Raw genomic sequence first — 17,973 nt, 5'->3', positions numbered from 1 at the left:
CATACTGCAAAACTGCAGACCAAAAGCAAATGCAACAGTAATTTCAAAACAAGAGGAGATTACCAGAAAACTTTTTAACTTGGATTTGCAAGGTTAAAACTATTGATGAATCCTGCCAGTAATTCACCTGTCATGACCATGCTGTATTCTCTGAACCTGAATTCTATGTTTGTCACACAGTATTCATCAACATATTTGAGGCTTCTAGTGATGAAGAAGCCATGTGAAGTCGGTTGGGCAATATTCAGCTGGGCAATTAAGCAAAAAATAAACAAAACACACACACACAAACATAAATAAAATATATATATATAAAGAGAGAGAGAGAGAGAGACCCTGATACAATAATCAGTCTTTAACAATATCAATAAATAAAACAAGAAAAAAACAACAACAACAAAAAAAACCCACTGAATAAACACTGACAGACTGCTGACATACAAATTAATTTGCTGGGATCAAAAAGCAAACAGAAAATGTTATGACAGTTGATGTAAATATATACCTAACTGCTGGTTTGAAAATTGAAAACAAAATGTCATCAGGACTTTGGACAAGGAAGTAAAATCAACCAGTTTCTACTTTGTGTCAGACATCCAGTGACCAATGGCTAAGATAATGATGACAGAATGTCCATCAATGCTTTATCTGACGTTGGTTGTTCCAGAGAATCTGTCAATTTTCATCATTTACAAACGTGCACACACACACTCTCTCTCTCTCTCTCTCTCACAGAAACACACACACATGCACAAACCCATGCAGCTACACATACATATCTGTGCATGAATATGCAGATAACACAAGTTAATGTACAGGCTCACTTTGTTTACAAACGAGGAAAAAAGCACAAAAAGACCTGGTGTGGAATCTACTTCCAATGCCAAACCAAAGATGAATTTCAATTAACTAGACGTAAAAAAGGCTTGAGCAATAAATAAACTTTTTAAAAAAATATGTGAATTATATATATATATATATATATATATATATATATACACACACAAATGTGTGTGTGTGTGTGTGTGTGTGTTTGTGTGTGTGATTTATTAAATAAGTGACATTATATACATTTTCAATCCACTGAAAAACAATACCAGTTAATGTGTTAATTGTCTGTGTTGCTATCAAATTAAACATTTTCAAACTTTCTACAATAGAAAATACACAAAATTTTGCTATAAATAAACTGTACATATAAATTATGAAGTAAATGTAAAACATACATTTTTGCATTAATGAAAAACAATACCAGTTAATGCAGTTTGTGTTGCAATTAAACAAAACATTTTCTGTATTGCTGAAACTGTCAAAGACAGGGAATACATAAAACAGTGTTGCATCAAACTTTTGTGACACTTTGCATGAGCGCACACACACACACACACACACACACGTGTGCACACACATACACACACAAGCAAAACTTGCACAATGTTTATGTGGGTGTGCTTGAAATAAAATATCACTCAGAGCGGTTACTGAAAATATCAATTCTGTTTTGGTAACACCAGGTCAAAATTTCACCTTTTCAGTGTCAGAATATTTTTGATTTCCAGAAAAAGAAATGTAACAAGTTTGATTTTTTTTTTTTTTTTTTTTTTTTTTTTTTTTAAATCTGTGCATCACTAATGCTGTCTTGCAACAGGAAGCCACTTTTATGTGACTCCATTCTGTGACTGAAATAATGCTACAGTGGTACCATTTCTCACAATTTATTTGCACACACACACACAACACACACACACACACACACACACACACACACACACACACACACACACACACACAGAGCTTTGTATGATATAAATGCTTAAAACAGAGGTTATAAAATTAACATGGACACCTGATACATTAAACTGGTACCAAGCATGTAAACTGTTAACTGTGCTATCAGAAACCAAGCAATCAGGAAAGACTCCGTAATTACATGATATGAATGAAGTTTCCAAATATAAACAATCAAACACAGCACACACTTACACACACACACACACACACGCATGCGCACACATACACCTAAAATGCTCATTAGCAAAGTCAATTATTTCACACAGCATACATAAGTACTGAATAGAGAGCCAAGTGAAAAACGATCACAACAGACCCAGTCGATCCTCGCAAACATCGGACCTTTTTTTTCTGTACTAAAAAAAAAAACACCTACCAGATATACATTTCCTGTACATACCTTTACCACCAATAATAAGTACCCAACATATAAACCACCTGATGTACACACATGTTCTGACCATCATAACTTGATTCCCTAATAATGATGAAAAAATAAACATGGACACAGCCACACAAATTTTCACCTTCATGACTTGATTCCCACATTAACAAAAAAAAACAACCAATAACAAAATCATTGAAAAGTAAAACAAACGAAGAAAGTACCAATGAGCCCTCAAACTTTCCAATTCATGACGGTCAGTTTTTCCAAGGATGGACTTCGTTGACCTCCCACTTCTGCTGAGAGGAGTCTGGATCACAGGCCACAAGGTGCAGCTTCTTGTCGGACCCTGCCTCCACGCACTTGTCCATGGACGTGTGCTTGATGAGCCCTGACACCTGCAGTGCAAACACAGGCATTAGAGTGTTACTTTCAGAACACAGAATATGTTAGTAGGGAGGGTGTGCAGGCCCACTTTCGTCAGATTTTCGTCCAGATTCCCCAATCATTTTAAGCAAAAACCATGTGCACATGAGCGTCTCCATTTCTTTTCTTTTCAAGTCACCGAAAGGCTAGAATTTAATCACGGAAATCGCTCTGTTTTGACAAAAGGGTTTTGAACATTTTCTGTGACTATTTTTGCAAGTTTAGAAGGTATATTTGGTTTTATAATTACACCCATTATTTGCTTTAATGTTCTATGTTTACTTCGAGCGTGTTTCTTGTCATATATCTGCCATTACGAATTCAAACTGATCCATTAGTAAACTCGGCAGAAAAGTTGTCCAAACAAAAGCCGTGCAAACTCAGAGAAGCCAGTTACGGTGGTGGGCTGCCCGTGTTGTCATAAGACCTACTTCTTGCACTGCGAGAGACAAAAAGACCGCCATGAAAGCATGCTGCACACCTCCCTGTCATCTCAACACAAAGTGTTACTTTCAGAATACAGAATGTGATTATCTCACTAAGTGTTACTTTCAGAATACTGAATATGTTATCATCTCGATGACGATGTGAGCCAGCAGTAAGCCTGAGGCACTCACGTCATCGAAGCCCCACGGTCCAGTGGGTTCTATCTCACAGTACGCGATATGCAGTGTGTCCCCGTTGGGTGCTTCCAGGCATCGCTCTCCCACTCCTATCTGCCCTTTGGTGTTGATGCGGAACAGCTGTAACACACACACACACACACACATAACACACAGCTCAGCTTGGTGAGGGATAACAAAGGCACCTTACTTAAATTACACAACAACAAACACACCACACATAAACTGACAGCACTATCAAAGATACCTTGCTTCAATTCACACATCAAATCACACACCCGCACATAAACTGACAGCACTATCAAAGATACCTTGCTTCAATTTACACACCAAATCACACACCCGCACATAAACTGACAGCACTATCAAAGGTACCTCACTTAAATTTACATGCCAAAACACACACACACACACACACACACACACACAAACAAATCGACAGCACTAACAAAGGCACCTTGCTTCAATTACACACCAAAACACCCATCCACACAAACCAACAACTCTAACAAAGGCACCCTGCTTAAATGTACACACCAAAACACACACCCACAAAAACTGACAGCACTAACAAAAGCACCTCACTTAAATTTACGCACCAGAACACTGCACACACCCAAACACAAACTGACAGCACTAACAAAGGCACCTTGCTTAAATTTACACACCAATAAACACACATCCACACAAATCAGCAGTCCTAACAAAGGCACCATGCTTTAATTCACACACTAAAAAACACCCACCCACACACAAACTGACAGGCACCTTACTTAGATTACACACCAAAAAGACACACCCACACAAACTGACAGCACTAACAAAGGCATTTTTGCTTAAATTTACAAACCAAAAAAATACCCACCAACACACACACAAACCAACAGCGCTAACGAAGGCACCTGGCTAAAAATTTACACACCAGCAAACACACCCACTCACAAACTGAGAGCACTGACAAAGACACCTTGCTTAAGTTTACATACCAAAAAAACAACAATACCCACACATAAACTGACAGCACTAACAAAGGCACCTTGCTTAAATTTACACACCAAAAAACACCCACCCACACAAAAACTGGCAGCACTAACAAAGGCAAAGGCACCTTGCATCAATTTACACACCAGAACACTACACCCACACACAAACCAACAGTACTAACGAATGCACCTTGCTTGAATTTAAACACCAAACACACACACACACACACACACACAAACCGACAGTACTAACAAATGCACCTTGCTTGAATTTAAACACCAAACACACACACACACACACACACACACACGCAAACCGACAGCACTAACAAATGCACCTTGCTTGAATTTAAACACCAAACACACACACACACACACACACACAAACCGACAGCACTAACAAATGCACCTTGCTTGAATTTAAACACCAAACACACACACACACACACACACACACACACACACACACGCAAACCGACAGCACTAACAAACGCACCTTGCTTGAATTTAAACACCAAACACACACACACACACACACACACACACACACACAAACCAACAGCACTAACAAAAGGCAATCAGTGATCAGTCTACTTGACACCCACACACAAACTGACAGCACTAACAAAGTCAACTTGCTTACATTTACACACCGAAAAACAAACCAACCACACCTACACACAAACTGGCAGCACTAACAAAGGCACCTTACTCTGATATACACACCAAGACACACAGCCACACAGCACTAACAAAAGGCATTCAGCGATGTCTACCTGACTCCCGGCCAGCCCATGACAGGAGTAGACGCCGATGGCCCCGCCCCCCACACTCTGACCCAGGGTGTCCCAGCACCGCTCCTCTCCCTCCTTCTCCTTCACCTGTCAGACGACACCATCAATAAAAATGGTCATGCACGTTAAAGTGCACATATGTGTATGTTGATCGGATCTCGATTCTACTCCAAATGTGCCACACTCCTGCATAACATCGACGAAGTAAACACACAAGCTGCCCGAGAATGCCAAGGAAATCTTGGAAATCTTTCAACAGATTCTACAGATATGTGCAGAATGGGAGAGACTGCAACTGTTCTGAACACTCATTCAATCATTCTCAACATAGGCATCTCCTTTCGGTGGCATGCTCCATGATGCTGATGATGATTCGTTGTGGCGAAATGTTCTGTATGTATCAAAGCAATCCTCAATCGAGGAGACTGGTGGAATATTAAAAAGCTAAACTGGCACTATATTCCGCCACAGTTCACAAAACGTAAGCGACGATACCTTTGTGTAAATATGTCATTTCCTTTCCCGACTATGTACAAGTTGATTTTTTTTCACAATGTTCGATTATATTTTTTCTACATGAGAAACTACAATCACGATTGTTTTGCATGAGAATAAAAAAAACTACAAACACCCTCTAAGCAAAACCAATTTTATGAAAAAAAACATCAATGAGACAGGTGACCGACTGGTTACCACATCGATGTGTTATTTCAAAATTGTATGTGTCAATGACCGATGACCAACACGAAACCTAAACCCTGCTTTTTATTACCTTACCTTACCTTACCTTTTGTTACCCTTTCCTACCTTAGCTTTTCTTACCTTATCTTATCTTAAAACACACAGAAACAAAGCCACAAAACCACTGACTGGTTACCACATCAACTGGTCATTTAAAAATTGTATGCGTCAATGACCAATGACCGACACGAAACCTAAACCCTGCTTTTCTTACCTTACCTTATCTTAACTATCTCTTCCCTTAAAACACAGAGAAACTAAGCTACAAAACCCACCTCTCCCCAAGCCTTGTTGGGCGGAAGTTTGGGGAACTTTTCGTACACATCGTAGGCCACGTTTTCCATGAACCATTTGAAGCTTTTGCAGTTGTGGTCTTTCTTAAACTGCAGCTGTTTACTGATGTCTCCAATGGGAGCCCCTCGGCCCACTGGCTCCCGGGTGTAGTAATACTCCTTGTGTTCATCATCCATCCATACCTCCACCACTCGCATGTAGTTCTGAGAATAAAAAGTTCAATCTATCTGATGCTGCAAATGATCAAGAAAAACCTCAAATACATGTCACAAAAAAGAGCAGGAAAAGACAAACCTGGAAATCATTTTCTCAAATAAAACTCACAACAACAAAAAAAAGCAGAAAAAGACAAATCTGGAAATCATTTTCTTAAATATGTGCCACAAAAACAAGTAGAAAAAGACCAATCTGGAAATATTTTTTAAAATCACTTTCAAGTTAGTAAACAAAAAAAAACAACAACAACAAAAAACAAACTTTTACACTGATATGATTTTTTTATACTCTGTATGATTCCAGAAGTTAATGCATTAACAAAAAACATCTCACCCTCATTCATTTCACAAATCATCATTTCTGCAAACATGAAGGGGGTTCAGGCACACAAGGTCTGCATGTATGCTGACATGGGAGATGGGGAAAAATCTTTAACCCATTAGATACACCAAAACCAGGGATCAAATTCAGGAAATCTGGGCGAGAATCCAGCGTTCTTCACTCAGTCTGGCTCCGCGACTAAGCCATTATTGTCGTTAGTAGGGGGCTTAGTAGGTGGTGTCCTAAGTATGTTAAAACAGAACAGGCACCACTGAACACCACCAAAGTGACTCAGCAGCAGTGCAGGGTCTCCTCTGGTGTGTGGCCTCCTGGCGACCTAACATCGATGGTTCCCTGTGGACTGCCGACGCTGGAACTGCGACGGACGAACCTGGGTGTGGCTGTGTATGGGGGAATCTAAATGAGCGGCGTGGGAGTAATGCCACTGAAACGGTGCAGATGATGGGGCAGCAAAAAAAAAAAAAAAAAACAAAAAAAAAAAAAAAAAAGAATCCAGCGTTCTAACCATTTGGTCACTGCACCTGTCAATCAGCAAATAAAAATAATGCACAGCTCATGTCCAACTGTGGAGTGATGGCCTAGAGGTAACGCGTCCACCTAGGAAGCGAGAAAATCTGAGCGCGCTGGTTCGAATCACGGCTCAGCCGCCGATATTTTCTCCCCCTCCACTAGACCTTGAGTGGTGGTCTGGACTCTAGTCATTCGGATGACACGATAAACCGAGGTCCCATGTGCAGCATGCACTTAGCACACGTAAAAGAACCCATGGCAACAAAAGGGTTGTTCCTGGCAAAATTCTGTAGGAAAATTCACTTCGATAGGAAAACATATAAAAACTGCATGCAGGAAAAAATACCCAAAAAAAGGGTGGTGCTGTAGTATAGCGATGCGCTGTCCCTGGGGAGAGCAGCCCGAATTTCACACAGAGCAATCTGTTGTGATAAAAAGAAATACAAATACAAATGCAACTGATAATGAACTGACTCACCACAAGAGTGAACGGCAGCCTGGGGTTGGCATTTTTGACTTCACCTCCATAGACCCTGGGCCCTCTGTAGATGTGACCCACTCGTGAGCAGGGCACCCACTCTGAGCTCCCGCCACACATCCACACCTGTAAGATACAGTCAACATCAGCATCTATCAAGTATCATCACAGTTCAGTTCAGTTCATTTACTCAAGGAGGCGTCACTGCTTTTGGACAAATCCATACATGCTACGCCACATCTGCTAAGCAGATGCCTGACCAGCACCATAACCCAACGTGCTCCGTCAGGCCGGGGGGGGAGGAGGGGGGGGGCGGGGGAAAGATGCATAAACAAATAAATGGATAAATCATTAAATTAATGAATAAATACATAAACAAACAAACAAGTAAATAAATAAACAGATGCAGTAACATGAAAATAAATGAAATGAAATGAAACAGAATAAAATGTATGTAAGCAGACAGAAAAAGAAATAAAATAAAATGTAGAAGAAAAAAATCATCACAACTACTGTTTAAGGTATCTGACCAGCTTCCATCATGCACAAAAAGAAATGATCAACTTGCACTTTTTTTTCATGCAAAGATGACTCTTGTCTGCAGGGAACTGCTCTAAAGACTGAAATATTATTCCCTTGTCTCAAGTCAAATCTGATGTCACTTGATCTGAGACTAAGGAGGTCATATCTACTGAAATATATAATTATTCTATGTTCCAAATAGTTGGGAGGAAAAAAATGCAAGTTGATACATCCTTACAGCACTGATGTAAATGTTACTGTTACTTGCCTTAGATTTCTTAGGATAAAAAACAAAAAAAATCTTCCTTTTCTTGGTGCATTCAAAATTTGCTATAACAATCACAATGACAGAAGAATAATTATTCTATGTTCCAAATAGTTTTGGGGGAAAAGCAAGTTGATACATCCATATTACTGTTACTTGATTTTTTATAAGTTAAATGCCTTACATTTCTTAGGATAAAAAGAACAAAAAATATTTCTTTTCTTGGTGCATTCGAAATTTTCCATAACTGAACAATCACAATGACAGAAGAATAATTATTCTATGTTCCAAATAAATAGAAAAAAAAGCAAGTTGATACATACATATTACTATTACTCGATTTTTTTATACAGTTAAATGCCTTAAATTTCTTAGAATGAAAAAACAAAAAAATCTTCCTTTTCTTGGTGCATTCGAAATTTGCTATTTCTAAACAATCACAATGGCATAAGAATTAACTACATTTGACTGATGACTTTCTTGTGTTCAAGATAATGATTTCTTTGCATGTCTAAGCTGTATTTTAGATTATACATTCATAGCACACATTGACATAAGTTTACAGTTGGCCCAACTGCAAAGTGAGAGCTGTATTATCAATGGTTTCTCTATTGCAATGAGAAATCATTCACAGCTTAGTCTTTTGTGAAGGACTGTGACTCTTAACTAAGAGGCAAAATTGCACTGGCTCTTTGTGCTGCAGCTTTGGGGGCCAGTTGGCCTTTAGGAACCATCCCAACGCTGACTGTCCTAAAACTCTCTTGGCTGAGACAGTGGGGATGTAACTTGGGCGATACACTCTCCACTATAATCAAATTCTAGCCCAGATAGTCAGGACAGCAGTTACCTCCTCTGCTGTTCTGATGGTGATAGTCGAACATGACTGACATAGCAGGGTGCCTGGTTAGCTCAGCTGGTAGAGCACTGAACCTACATTCATATGTTGTGAATTTGATTCACAGACACACCAAACACAACAAGAGAGGCAAGGCCTTCAAGACTCACTTGTGATACACTTAAAAAAAATCTAAGCTTTTTATGTATTGAGTATAATTTCAAAATGTAATGTTTAAGATGAGAAAGATCAGTTTAAAGCAAATTAAGTCCCCTAGCATTAATTACAGAGTAATTTCCCTTTTTTACTATCTGCACCAAAATGTTTGCAAAATAAATAAAACTTCCATGCTTAGCAAAAGAAGTTCCTGTTTGAACATAAAATGATAATAATGACTGCTCTTGTTGTTGGGTCAGAATATCAGATCAAAGTGCCAAGTTTAGAGAATACAAAAAATATAAATATAACAGTAAATGCAGTTTGCATATAATTAGGCTTCATTTTTTATTTTTTTGTGCCCATCCCAGAGGTGCAATATTGTTTTAAACAAGACGACTGGAAAGAACTGAATTTTTCCTATTTTTATGCCTAATTTGGTGTCAACTGACAAAGCATTTGCAGAGAAAATGTCAATGTTAAAGTTTACCACGGACACACAGACACACACACACACACACACACAGACAACTGAACACCGGGTTAAAACATAGACTCACTTTATTTACACAAGTGAGTCAAAAACTGACACTCTCGCTGCCCATCTTGACATGTCGTTCAGGTGGTTTCAGTGCAGTGTTACCAGTCAGGTCGCCTCCCCTCTACTAGGAATGTTGCCCTGTCAGCCAAAACACCTGTGGAAGGTGTCAACGTTATTAAACATAGCAACATGTGATCAGTACCTTAAAGGCAAGTTCGTAGTTTTCACCACCCCAGATCATCAGCCCAGGGTCGTAGCCTCCCATTTCCCAGAAGTATTTTCTGTCCATGGCGAAGAGGCCTCCAGCATGGGTGGGCGACCTGCCATGCACACACACACACACACACACACATGCTTGATGTAAAAAAGCAGTTGTTGCTCATTCAATTACCATCTTGAGATACAAATCTTGACTTGACTTGACACACACACCACCCATATTTGTAAAGATTAGGTGCAGGAGGGGGTGGGGGTGATTCTTGCTGTGTTTGTAGCTGAACAGTCATATCCCTGACAGCTAATTTGCCTGTTTGTTGAAAGGAAACAAGCCAAATCAATTTGAAAAGATTCAGGGAAATGAGTCAATGTAAATCAACAAGAATAAAAGACAACACTAGCACTCAAGGATGAAGTATGATACTAATTAATAAACTACACAATACCAATGCTGTCAACACTTACAGCTTTTCTATAGTCTAGCTGAACATATGCTTACTTGTATGGTTCACTGGGATGTTCCCGTGTAGCTAGTTCTTTCTCTGGAACCGCAGATTCTTTGTAGAGGAATCCCCATTCAAAGATACCACGATGGTGCCGAGAATCATACACTGAGTTATAGCCTAAGTTGTCCCAGTTAATGCCATCCACAATTGGTACAGCAAGGATTTTTCTGCAAGATAAAAAATCAAATAATTAGCGTTCTTAAAAACAAAACAACCCACTACCCCCTCCTCCTCTGCGACACCCCAACATAACCAATAAAATAAACCAAACCAAGCAAAAAACTGAGAACATTTAGAAATAAACTCATGGATTCAAACTCGTTCAGGCATCTTAAATTAAAGTACTTTAATTTTAAGTAAGTTATTCAGTGAACCAAAACATTCAAAATCAACATATCACTGTCAGCAAATTTTAATTTGATAATAGTGAATCCATCATTTAACCCCTAGGCTGCCTATATGATGAGATAACTCGTCATGGCAAGCATGTACGCTTCGCTGCCACAATGATGAGATAACTCATCATCGAAATATTTGGACTTTTCCCTGCTTTGCGTTCAGTTCTCTGACAAAAATGCTGGCAGCTTTAGCCAATCTTTCTGGATTCTATTCATACCTAGAAACCCCATCTATATCAGAGGCAGTCCTTTATTTGAACGTTTTGGTTGGGTCACTGTCCCAATGTTTGCCTGGCTCCTCTCCTCGCTCGCTCAACAAAATGTCAGACTGACACCGTGCTCAAGACATGCGATTGTAGCGAACTAAATCAACCAAGATTGCTTTCTTTAGCTGCTGCTCAGAAAGAATTGAAGCGTAAATTCAAAGAAGACAGTGATGAACATTTATAGGACGATTTGATAGAAAATAAAGGGAGCAATCAAGAGAGTGGCCAAGATACGACTATCACTGAGTGATGCTGGCTGTGCAAACCTTCGCAGACGACAGAAAGTGACTGAATTATTAGCAGGACACAGTGTGAGTGATTTTCTTGGCACTCAGCCAACACGGTCTGATGAGAACTGGATAAAGTGACCGTGTGAGAGGGGTGAAGAGGAGGGGGTTGGAGACTGAGCGGTGTGGCCTCTCATCCACATTATCACTTGGAGAAGTCACAATGCACTGTGTATCTATCTCTTTTTAATTTTTAAAAATTTTTATTGTGGTTGTTCTAGTATGATTTTGTGTGTGCAGATATCCATTTGTCCAGAAAATACGATATTTTAGTGCAAATTACCTGACTAATGTTTGTAATGAACAAGTTGAAATGTGACAAAAAACAAAACACTGATTTCAAAACAACAGCATGTCACTAAAAATATATAAAATGGGAAAACATCATGTGTTTTATGTTCTTTATTCATTTGCCCTTCAAAAAATATATACTTTTATGGGTCTTTCTCCAATAAAAAAGAGCACAGAATTTTTTGAAAATTTATACCCTTTTTTGTGAAAAAACCCTGGCAAATAGATTTCACTTAAATCTTATTTTCCTGGCAGCGAAAGGGTTAAAGAAAATTAGTGCTTGCAAAAAATAATTTAGGTTGCACACATCTACGCAGGATAAACACACACACACACACACACTCAAATACACACACAAGCACACAGCATATACATTTAAACATGCCCTCACACTTTGCTGTCAAATATTTAATCATTCCAATACAAACAGTCCCAAAAAACACTTCCCCGATGATATGTCCAAACACCAGCCACACACCTATCCCCAATTAGCCCATCCCATTCTCCACTACCCCCCCACATTATGATAATCCCACCTGTCATGGTTGATTCTTGCCAGTAAAGGAACCAGCCAGTTGCGATTGCATTCACAGTGAGCGTCCAAAAAGATAACAACGTCGCCGGTGGAAAACTTGGCACCATGATTCCGAGCTTGTATCAAACCTATCCTTTCTTCGTTGCGGAATATTTTCACTTTCCCATTCCACTGCTTGATATAGTCTTCCAGTGGGGCTTTCAAAAAATCTGAGAAGAAAGCAAACAAATTTTGCTTTTTTTTTTTTTTATATGAATTTGTTACATTAAATGAGAAACAAATGATTACACAATCCAATTACCAGGAATCAATGATCACACATTCTATATTTTGATATGACAAAGTCAAGTCAACCCATTTTTAATGATCAAAAAGACATACCATGGAAATGATGGGAAAAACTTAAAGTGAAACAAAACACTCAAGCCACAAACATTTGTTCTTCCAATTTTTAAATCATTTTTCAGTCGAGGTATTTGGATCTCTCTGCCAATCCAATGATAAAATTCAGTTGGTCATTTCTGTCATAGAAATGAAAACGTTTAACTATTGCCAGATTCAATTTGACAGTACCTTGTCTAGCTTGTGAATACAGAATTGTCCACAAAGTTCTGAGATTTAAGAATTTTCACTGGTGCATCCATCAATAAAGTCAGATGACAGCAGTCACATCGGCTTCAAGAAAATTTCAACAAATATAAAAAATAATCTCCTCATCAATGTAACCCAAAGTAAACACCAAAACAATGAAATCATTCTACACTCATTTTCATAAGCTATTCAAATCTGAAACTCATTTTCATGCACTATTCAAAATTCAGTACTCGTTTTCATAAGCTATTCAAATCATATACTCGATAGACCAAGCTACACGAAAATCAGTCCAAAAGTTATTTGAATTCTACACTCATTTTCACAAGCTATTCAAATTCTACACTCATTTTCATAACCTACTCAAATTTGAAACTTATTTTCATAAACTATTCAAAATTCAGTACTCGTTTTCATAAGCTATTCAAATCATATACTCAAGAGAGCAAGCTGCATGAAAATCAGTCCAAAAGTTTCAAAGAAACCCACATTCATGAAAAAAACAAACAAATAAAAATAAAAACAAAAACAACCCACATGCACAAACACCCCTTTCACCTCATAGGCACGAAATCACAAAACACACACACACAATCATTTCACTTGAACAGCAAGCAAAGCATTTGCTGAAAAAAACAATCACCTTTGTCGCTGCCATCATCAATGAGCACAACCTCGTGCAACAGCTGGGGCGGAGAGGTATTGATCACGCTGTGCACCGTTCTCAACAGTGTGGACCAGCCCTCGTTGTAAAACACCAAGATCACACTGGCTGTTGGCAGATGCTCTGGATAATGCCAATATTTACATCTGCAACATTTGGATTAATGAACATGACAGGTGTATGTATTGCCTTTCTTAAGTCCTGTGACAACCACTAGATTCAATAGGGGAATCATAAAATAGGAACAAAGACAGCTGTGAGGTCTTGAAAACTCATGTGTGATAACCACTTATTGCAAAAGAGCAATTCATGGAACATATAAGAAAAAAAGAACAAAAAAAAAAGGGACACTGAACAACACGTCATCTTGAAACAGGACATTATTATTTGCACATCATTGCTGCCTGTGACCTCTGACTTTGATTACTGAACGCGTTTATGTTCTGCATCGTCATAACCAGTCACTTGATGAAAGCTAAATTAAAACCCATCATCTGCCACATATCTAATTGTTTGTTATTTTTTCTATGATACATGCCAAGTTCTGACCTTAAACTTTGACCCTTGACCTTAACTTTCCATCGGGTTAATGTTCTCATCATGACTAAATACTTGTACCAAGTTTGATGATGATTTTATGTATGAACTCAATCATTTCTTTTGCAAACATATTTTCTGGATTTACGTTCCATTTTTAACAACTTTTCTTGGTGCTGTAAGCATTGCAGTTGTTCTTGCTGAAGTTGAGATTTAAAAAAAACCAAAAAACAAAAACAAAACAAAACAAACAAAAAACACACATCAGCTGATAAACACTAAATTAGCAGAATCTAAACAGTAGAATTTATCTTACACAGAAAAAAAGACCAAAATCTATATTACTATTCAAATGCAAATTAAAAAAATTCAGTTTTGAAAAAGCGAATCCCTCCCCCACCCCCCACCACATTCAAATGCTTGATACTGTGATCTGAATATCTTTAAGATTCAAATAATATACTGTCACAGTAAAAAATTTCATAACAACTAAAGAAAAACAACAACAAAAAAACTCACTCGTCCATGCGTGTGTCGGGAACACTTCTGTTCATAGGAATCTTGTCGCTAATCACCATGTTGAAGCCAAACTCACGGACTGTTTCATCGGCTTTCGATTTCTCTTCCATGCTGGTATGCACTGGTTTTCCCAGCTCTCCTGTGTCACACAGAAATTGGATTTGTATATACATTAGTATGTGCATAAATATTATGTTTCCATGAAAGTAGGGGCAGAAATCAAGAACGTTCTCGGATTTCTGATAAGGGTGGTGGGTGAGAATGAAGAAGGTGAAAGGGAAATTATATAGGCAAGCTGGCAAATAATATAACCTCAACCTCTATAGCAGACAGACAGACAGACAGACAACAAGATGAGCCGTATCTACCAACAGATCTCTTGGCAGAAAAAGGTGTATGTAAATAATCTGCTGTGCAGACAATTATCATTGACAATAGACTGACAGGCAGATGGATTTATATAGATGAAAAGAGACAGCAAAAGAACCACAGTTCTGTGAAAAAGACAAAAAAAAAAACACAAAAAAAAGAAGAAGATTTTTTTTTTAAAAAGGGCTAACCTGGTTTATATGTCATGGGTGGCTCTATGGGCTCATAATTTCCGAGGACTCCTTTTTTGAATACAGCATATGGAGCTTTAGGCTTTTGGGGCAGATCATCCAGAGCGGCATTATTGTCACCATTCTGGTTTTCTCCGGCTCCTGGTGGAAGGGGCACCACTAGATCCTGTCCTTTAGGATGCCCATGCCCTGCTTCCATGTGATGCTGTACAATAAGAAAACAAACATTGCATTGAATTGTGGTATCGTTAAAAAAAGAAAAGAAAGATGTGTTGCACTATTTCTCCAGTTTATGAAATATGGATATTTAAAATATATAAATCATTATTCAGTTAAACTCATGTATGTATATCAATGTGTGTGCAGGGAGAGGTGCAAGCACACGAGTGTGTGTTTGCATAAGTCTTATATGTGTATCTGTGCATGTGTGTGTGTGTCTGTGTGTATGTACATATATGCATCACTCAATATAAAATGTTCTCTGTTTCGGTAAGCATGTCTATGTCCTCTCACATATCATTTTTTTTCTTTACTCTGGTAATTTTGTTCAACATACTGTGATATCTCTCTAAGTATTTTAATCATTTTGTGTCTGAACAAGGCAAGGCAAGAAGTTTATAATTATTTCATGTGTCCCCTGGGAACACTGAAACATTATATATGAACATCTTTTATACACACAATATAAATAGCAAGTGTTATGTCATAAAATAAACAAACCCAAAAAGCCCACATAGGCAAACAAACAAATACAAAAAAAGCCATTTTTTTCCCTTTGAAACAGATATTGTTATTTCAGCTAACAATGTACAAAGTTTTACTGGAAAGAGACATATGTACAGTTGAAATGAAGGCTTTTAGTTTGTTTTTGTTTTTGTTTTTTGTTTCTTTCAGAAAATAGTAAGTGGAAATTAATGGCGTTTGGTCGAGTTCTATAATCTCTCTCTCATCAGTATTTTCATTTTGTGTCTGAACATTGCGAGGTAGGGCAAGAAGTTTATTTCATGTGTTCCCTGGGGGCATTGAAACATTATATATGAACATTTACTCATAAAATACTTACATCAAACTTATCGATAGGCAGAAATCCTGTTTCCTTCTTCTTTCCTCCCGAATGTGCGAACATGTGTATAATGTACGTAAAAAGAAGTATGCATGATGCGATAAATGCAACTTTAAGAAATGTCCTGCGTCTTAAATAGACAACCCTCATTGTCCTGAAAAAGAATGCACGTCGAGCAGAACGTAAACTTTTCGAATGTAGGATGGGGCTGATCCAAGAACAATCGTGCGTCCGAAATACTCGACAGGGAAATGAGACGATTCAGACGCAGCCTTGCACAAAGACAGATCGCTGTTTTTGACAGCCGATCGTGACAGTGGTATTATCGAAAGCAGACGTTTCGTGCTGCTGCCACGCACACGACGAACAAAGCAGACGACACTTTCCCGGAGGCCAGCGAATCCTTCGGTTAACCTGAGTTATGGAAGCAAGTAAGCGAGTGACCTAGCTACAAAGCTCTGCATCTGCAAACTAAGCAAATCAACAGAGCATTTCAAAGGCGAATTTGAACAAACTTCGAAGCTGAACAACTTCCCATGCACTGCGTCCTGGAAGCTTGTCGACAAATTTTACTTGAGATTGATGTCCCCTTTTTGCTGTCACCTCCACATGATCCAACTTTCATTTCTGCACCTAAACATAAATACCTTGTGGTGGGTATCAACTGATCTCAATTAAGGTAATAGTTCCAAATGAACTATTTGAAATAAATGAGAATTCAAACTGTTTTGTAAAGGTGAGAAAAAAATGAAACTGTGATTTGTTGGGAGGGGAATGTGTGCACATGCTTTTTGCTTTACTTGTGTAAACAAAACCTTTTCGTTTATGTGTCTATGTACACAGTGTGTGTGTGTGTGTGTGTGTGTGTGTGTGTGAGACCCATTTTTATTCTCATTTTAAATGTTTGTATGTTTCATTGTTATATATTTCTATGTTTTTATCTGTGTATTCTATATGTGTTATCATATACATGCGTATTTCATTTATATTCTATATTCATTTATTTACTTTTGTGTTTGGTTCATCTATTCAATTTTACTTTAGTTTAATGGTTACACATCTCCACCCCACCGTGGGCCCCACTTCTCCATGGCTGTCATGGTCAGTCCAGCACATTATGATATACGTCTATGCATTATGTTAGGCATCTGCTCTCCAACTCAGTTTCCTTTTTTTTTTTTCAAAGCAGATTTGGAGTAGAGTACATATGGATCAGTCTGCACTCTTCGATGTCTCCTTGAAACTGAAATTGCACACAGGTGTGTTCAGAACAGATAGTGGGATATTGCTGACATGAAATACGTGAGCTGTTTGTACTGTTTTCAAAAATAACTAGTCCAGAGTCACTGTGTGTACACATCTATGAGCGGCAGTAACTCAGTGCAAGGAATATGCATGTGGCACATGCATTCATGTAGAGTTTGTGTGCGTGGAATGTAGGGGGCAGAGCCTACATCAACTCCTCACCTCACGCGTGAATTGAACAGATGGTTATGACATAAAAATGTGGTCCAATAACACTGTGTACCTGTGATGTATTAGATCTGTAGCATATCAAAACTACAACACATTTAAGCTATTATCCTGCGTTAGTTGGACAATTGAAGGAAAAGTTTAATTCATCACTAGTGTCATTCA

General features: G+C 38.3%; 1 protein-coding gene across 1 annotated transcript; it reads right to left on the bottom strand.

Moving 5' to 3' along the window:
• Positions 1-1,577: 1,577 nt before the first annotated feature.
• On the bottom strand, positions 1,578-16,894 carry LOC143280891 (N-acetylgalactosaminyltransferase 7-like). Its single transcript, XM_076585646.1, has 12 exons — positions 16,336-16,894; positions 15,273-15,477; positions 14,713-14,851; positions 13,636-13,802; positions 12,403-12,610; positions 10,618-10,791; positions 10,105-10,222; positions 7,584-7,709; positions 6,019-6,240; positions 4,985-5,089; positions 3,220-3,345; positions 1,578-2,574 (listed from the first exon to the last, which is right to left on the bottom strand). Exons 1-12 carry the CDS (start codon positions 16,483-16,485, stop codon positions 2,434-2,436), a joined length of 1,881 nt encoding a protein of 626 aa, XP_076441761.1. The 5' UTR covers positions 16,486-16,894; the 3' UTR covers positions 1,578-2,433.
• Positions 16,895-17,973: the final 1,079 nt, after the last annotated feature.

The sequence above is a fragment of the Babylonia areolata genome, chromosome 4 (assembly GCF_041734735.1).
Source record: "Babylonia areolata isolate BAREFJ2019XMU chromosome 4, ASM4173473v1, whole genome shotgun sequence".
Taxonomy (NCBI): Eukaryota; Metazoa; Mollusca; class Gastropoda; order Neogastropoda; family Buccinidae; genus Babylonia; species Babylonia areolata.
Note: the sequence above shows the minus strand (reverse complement) of the source record. Positions and strands in the feature narration are given on the sequence as shown.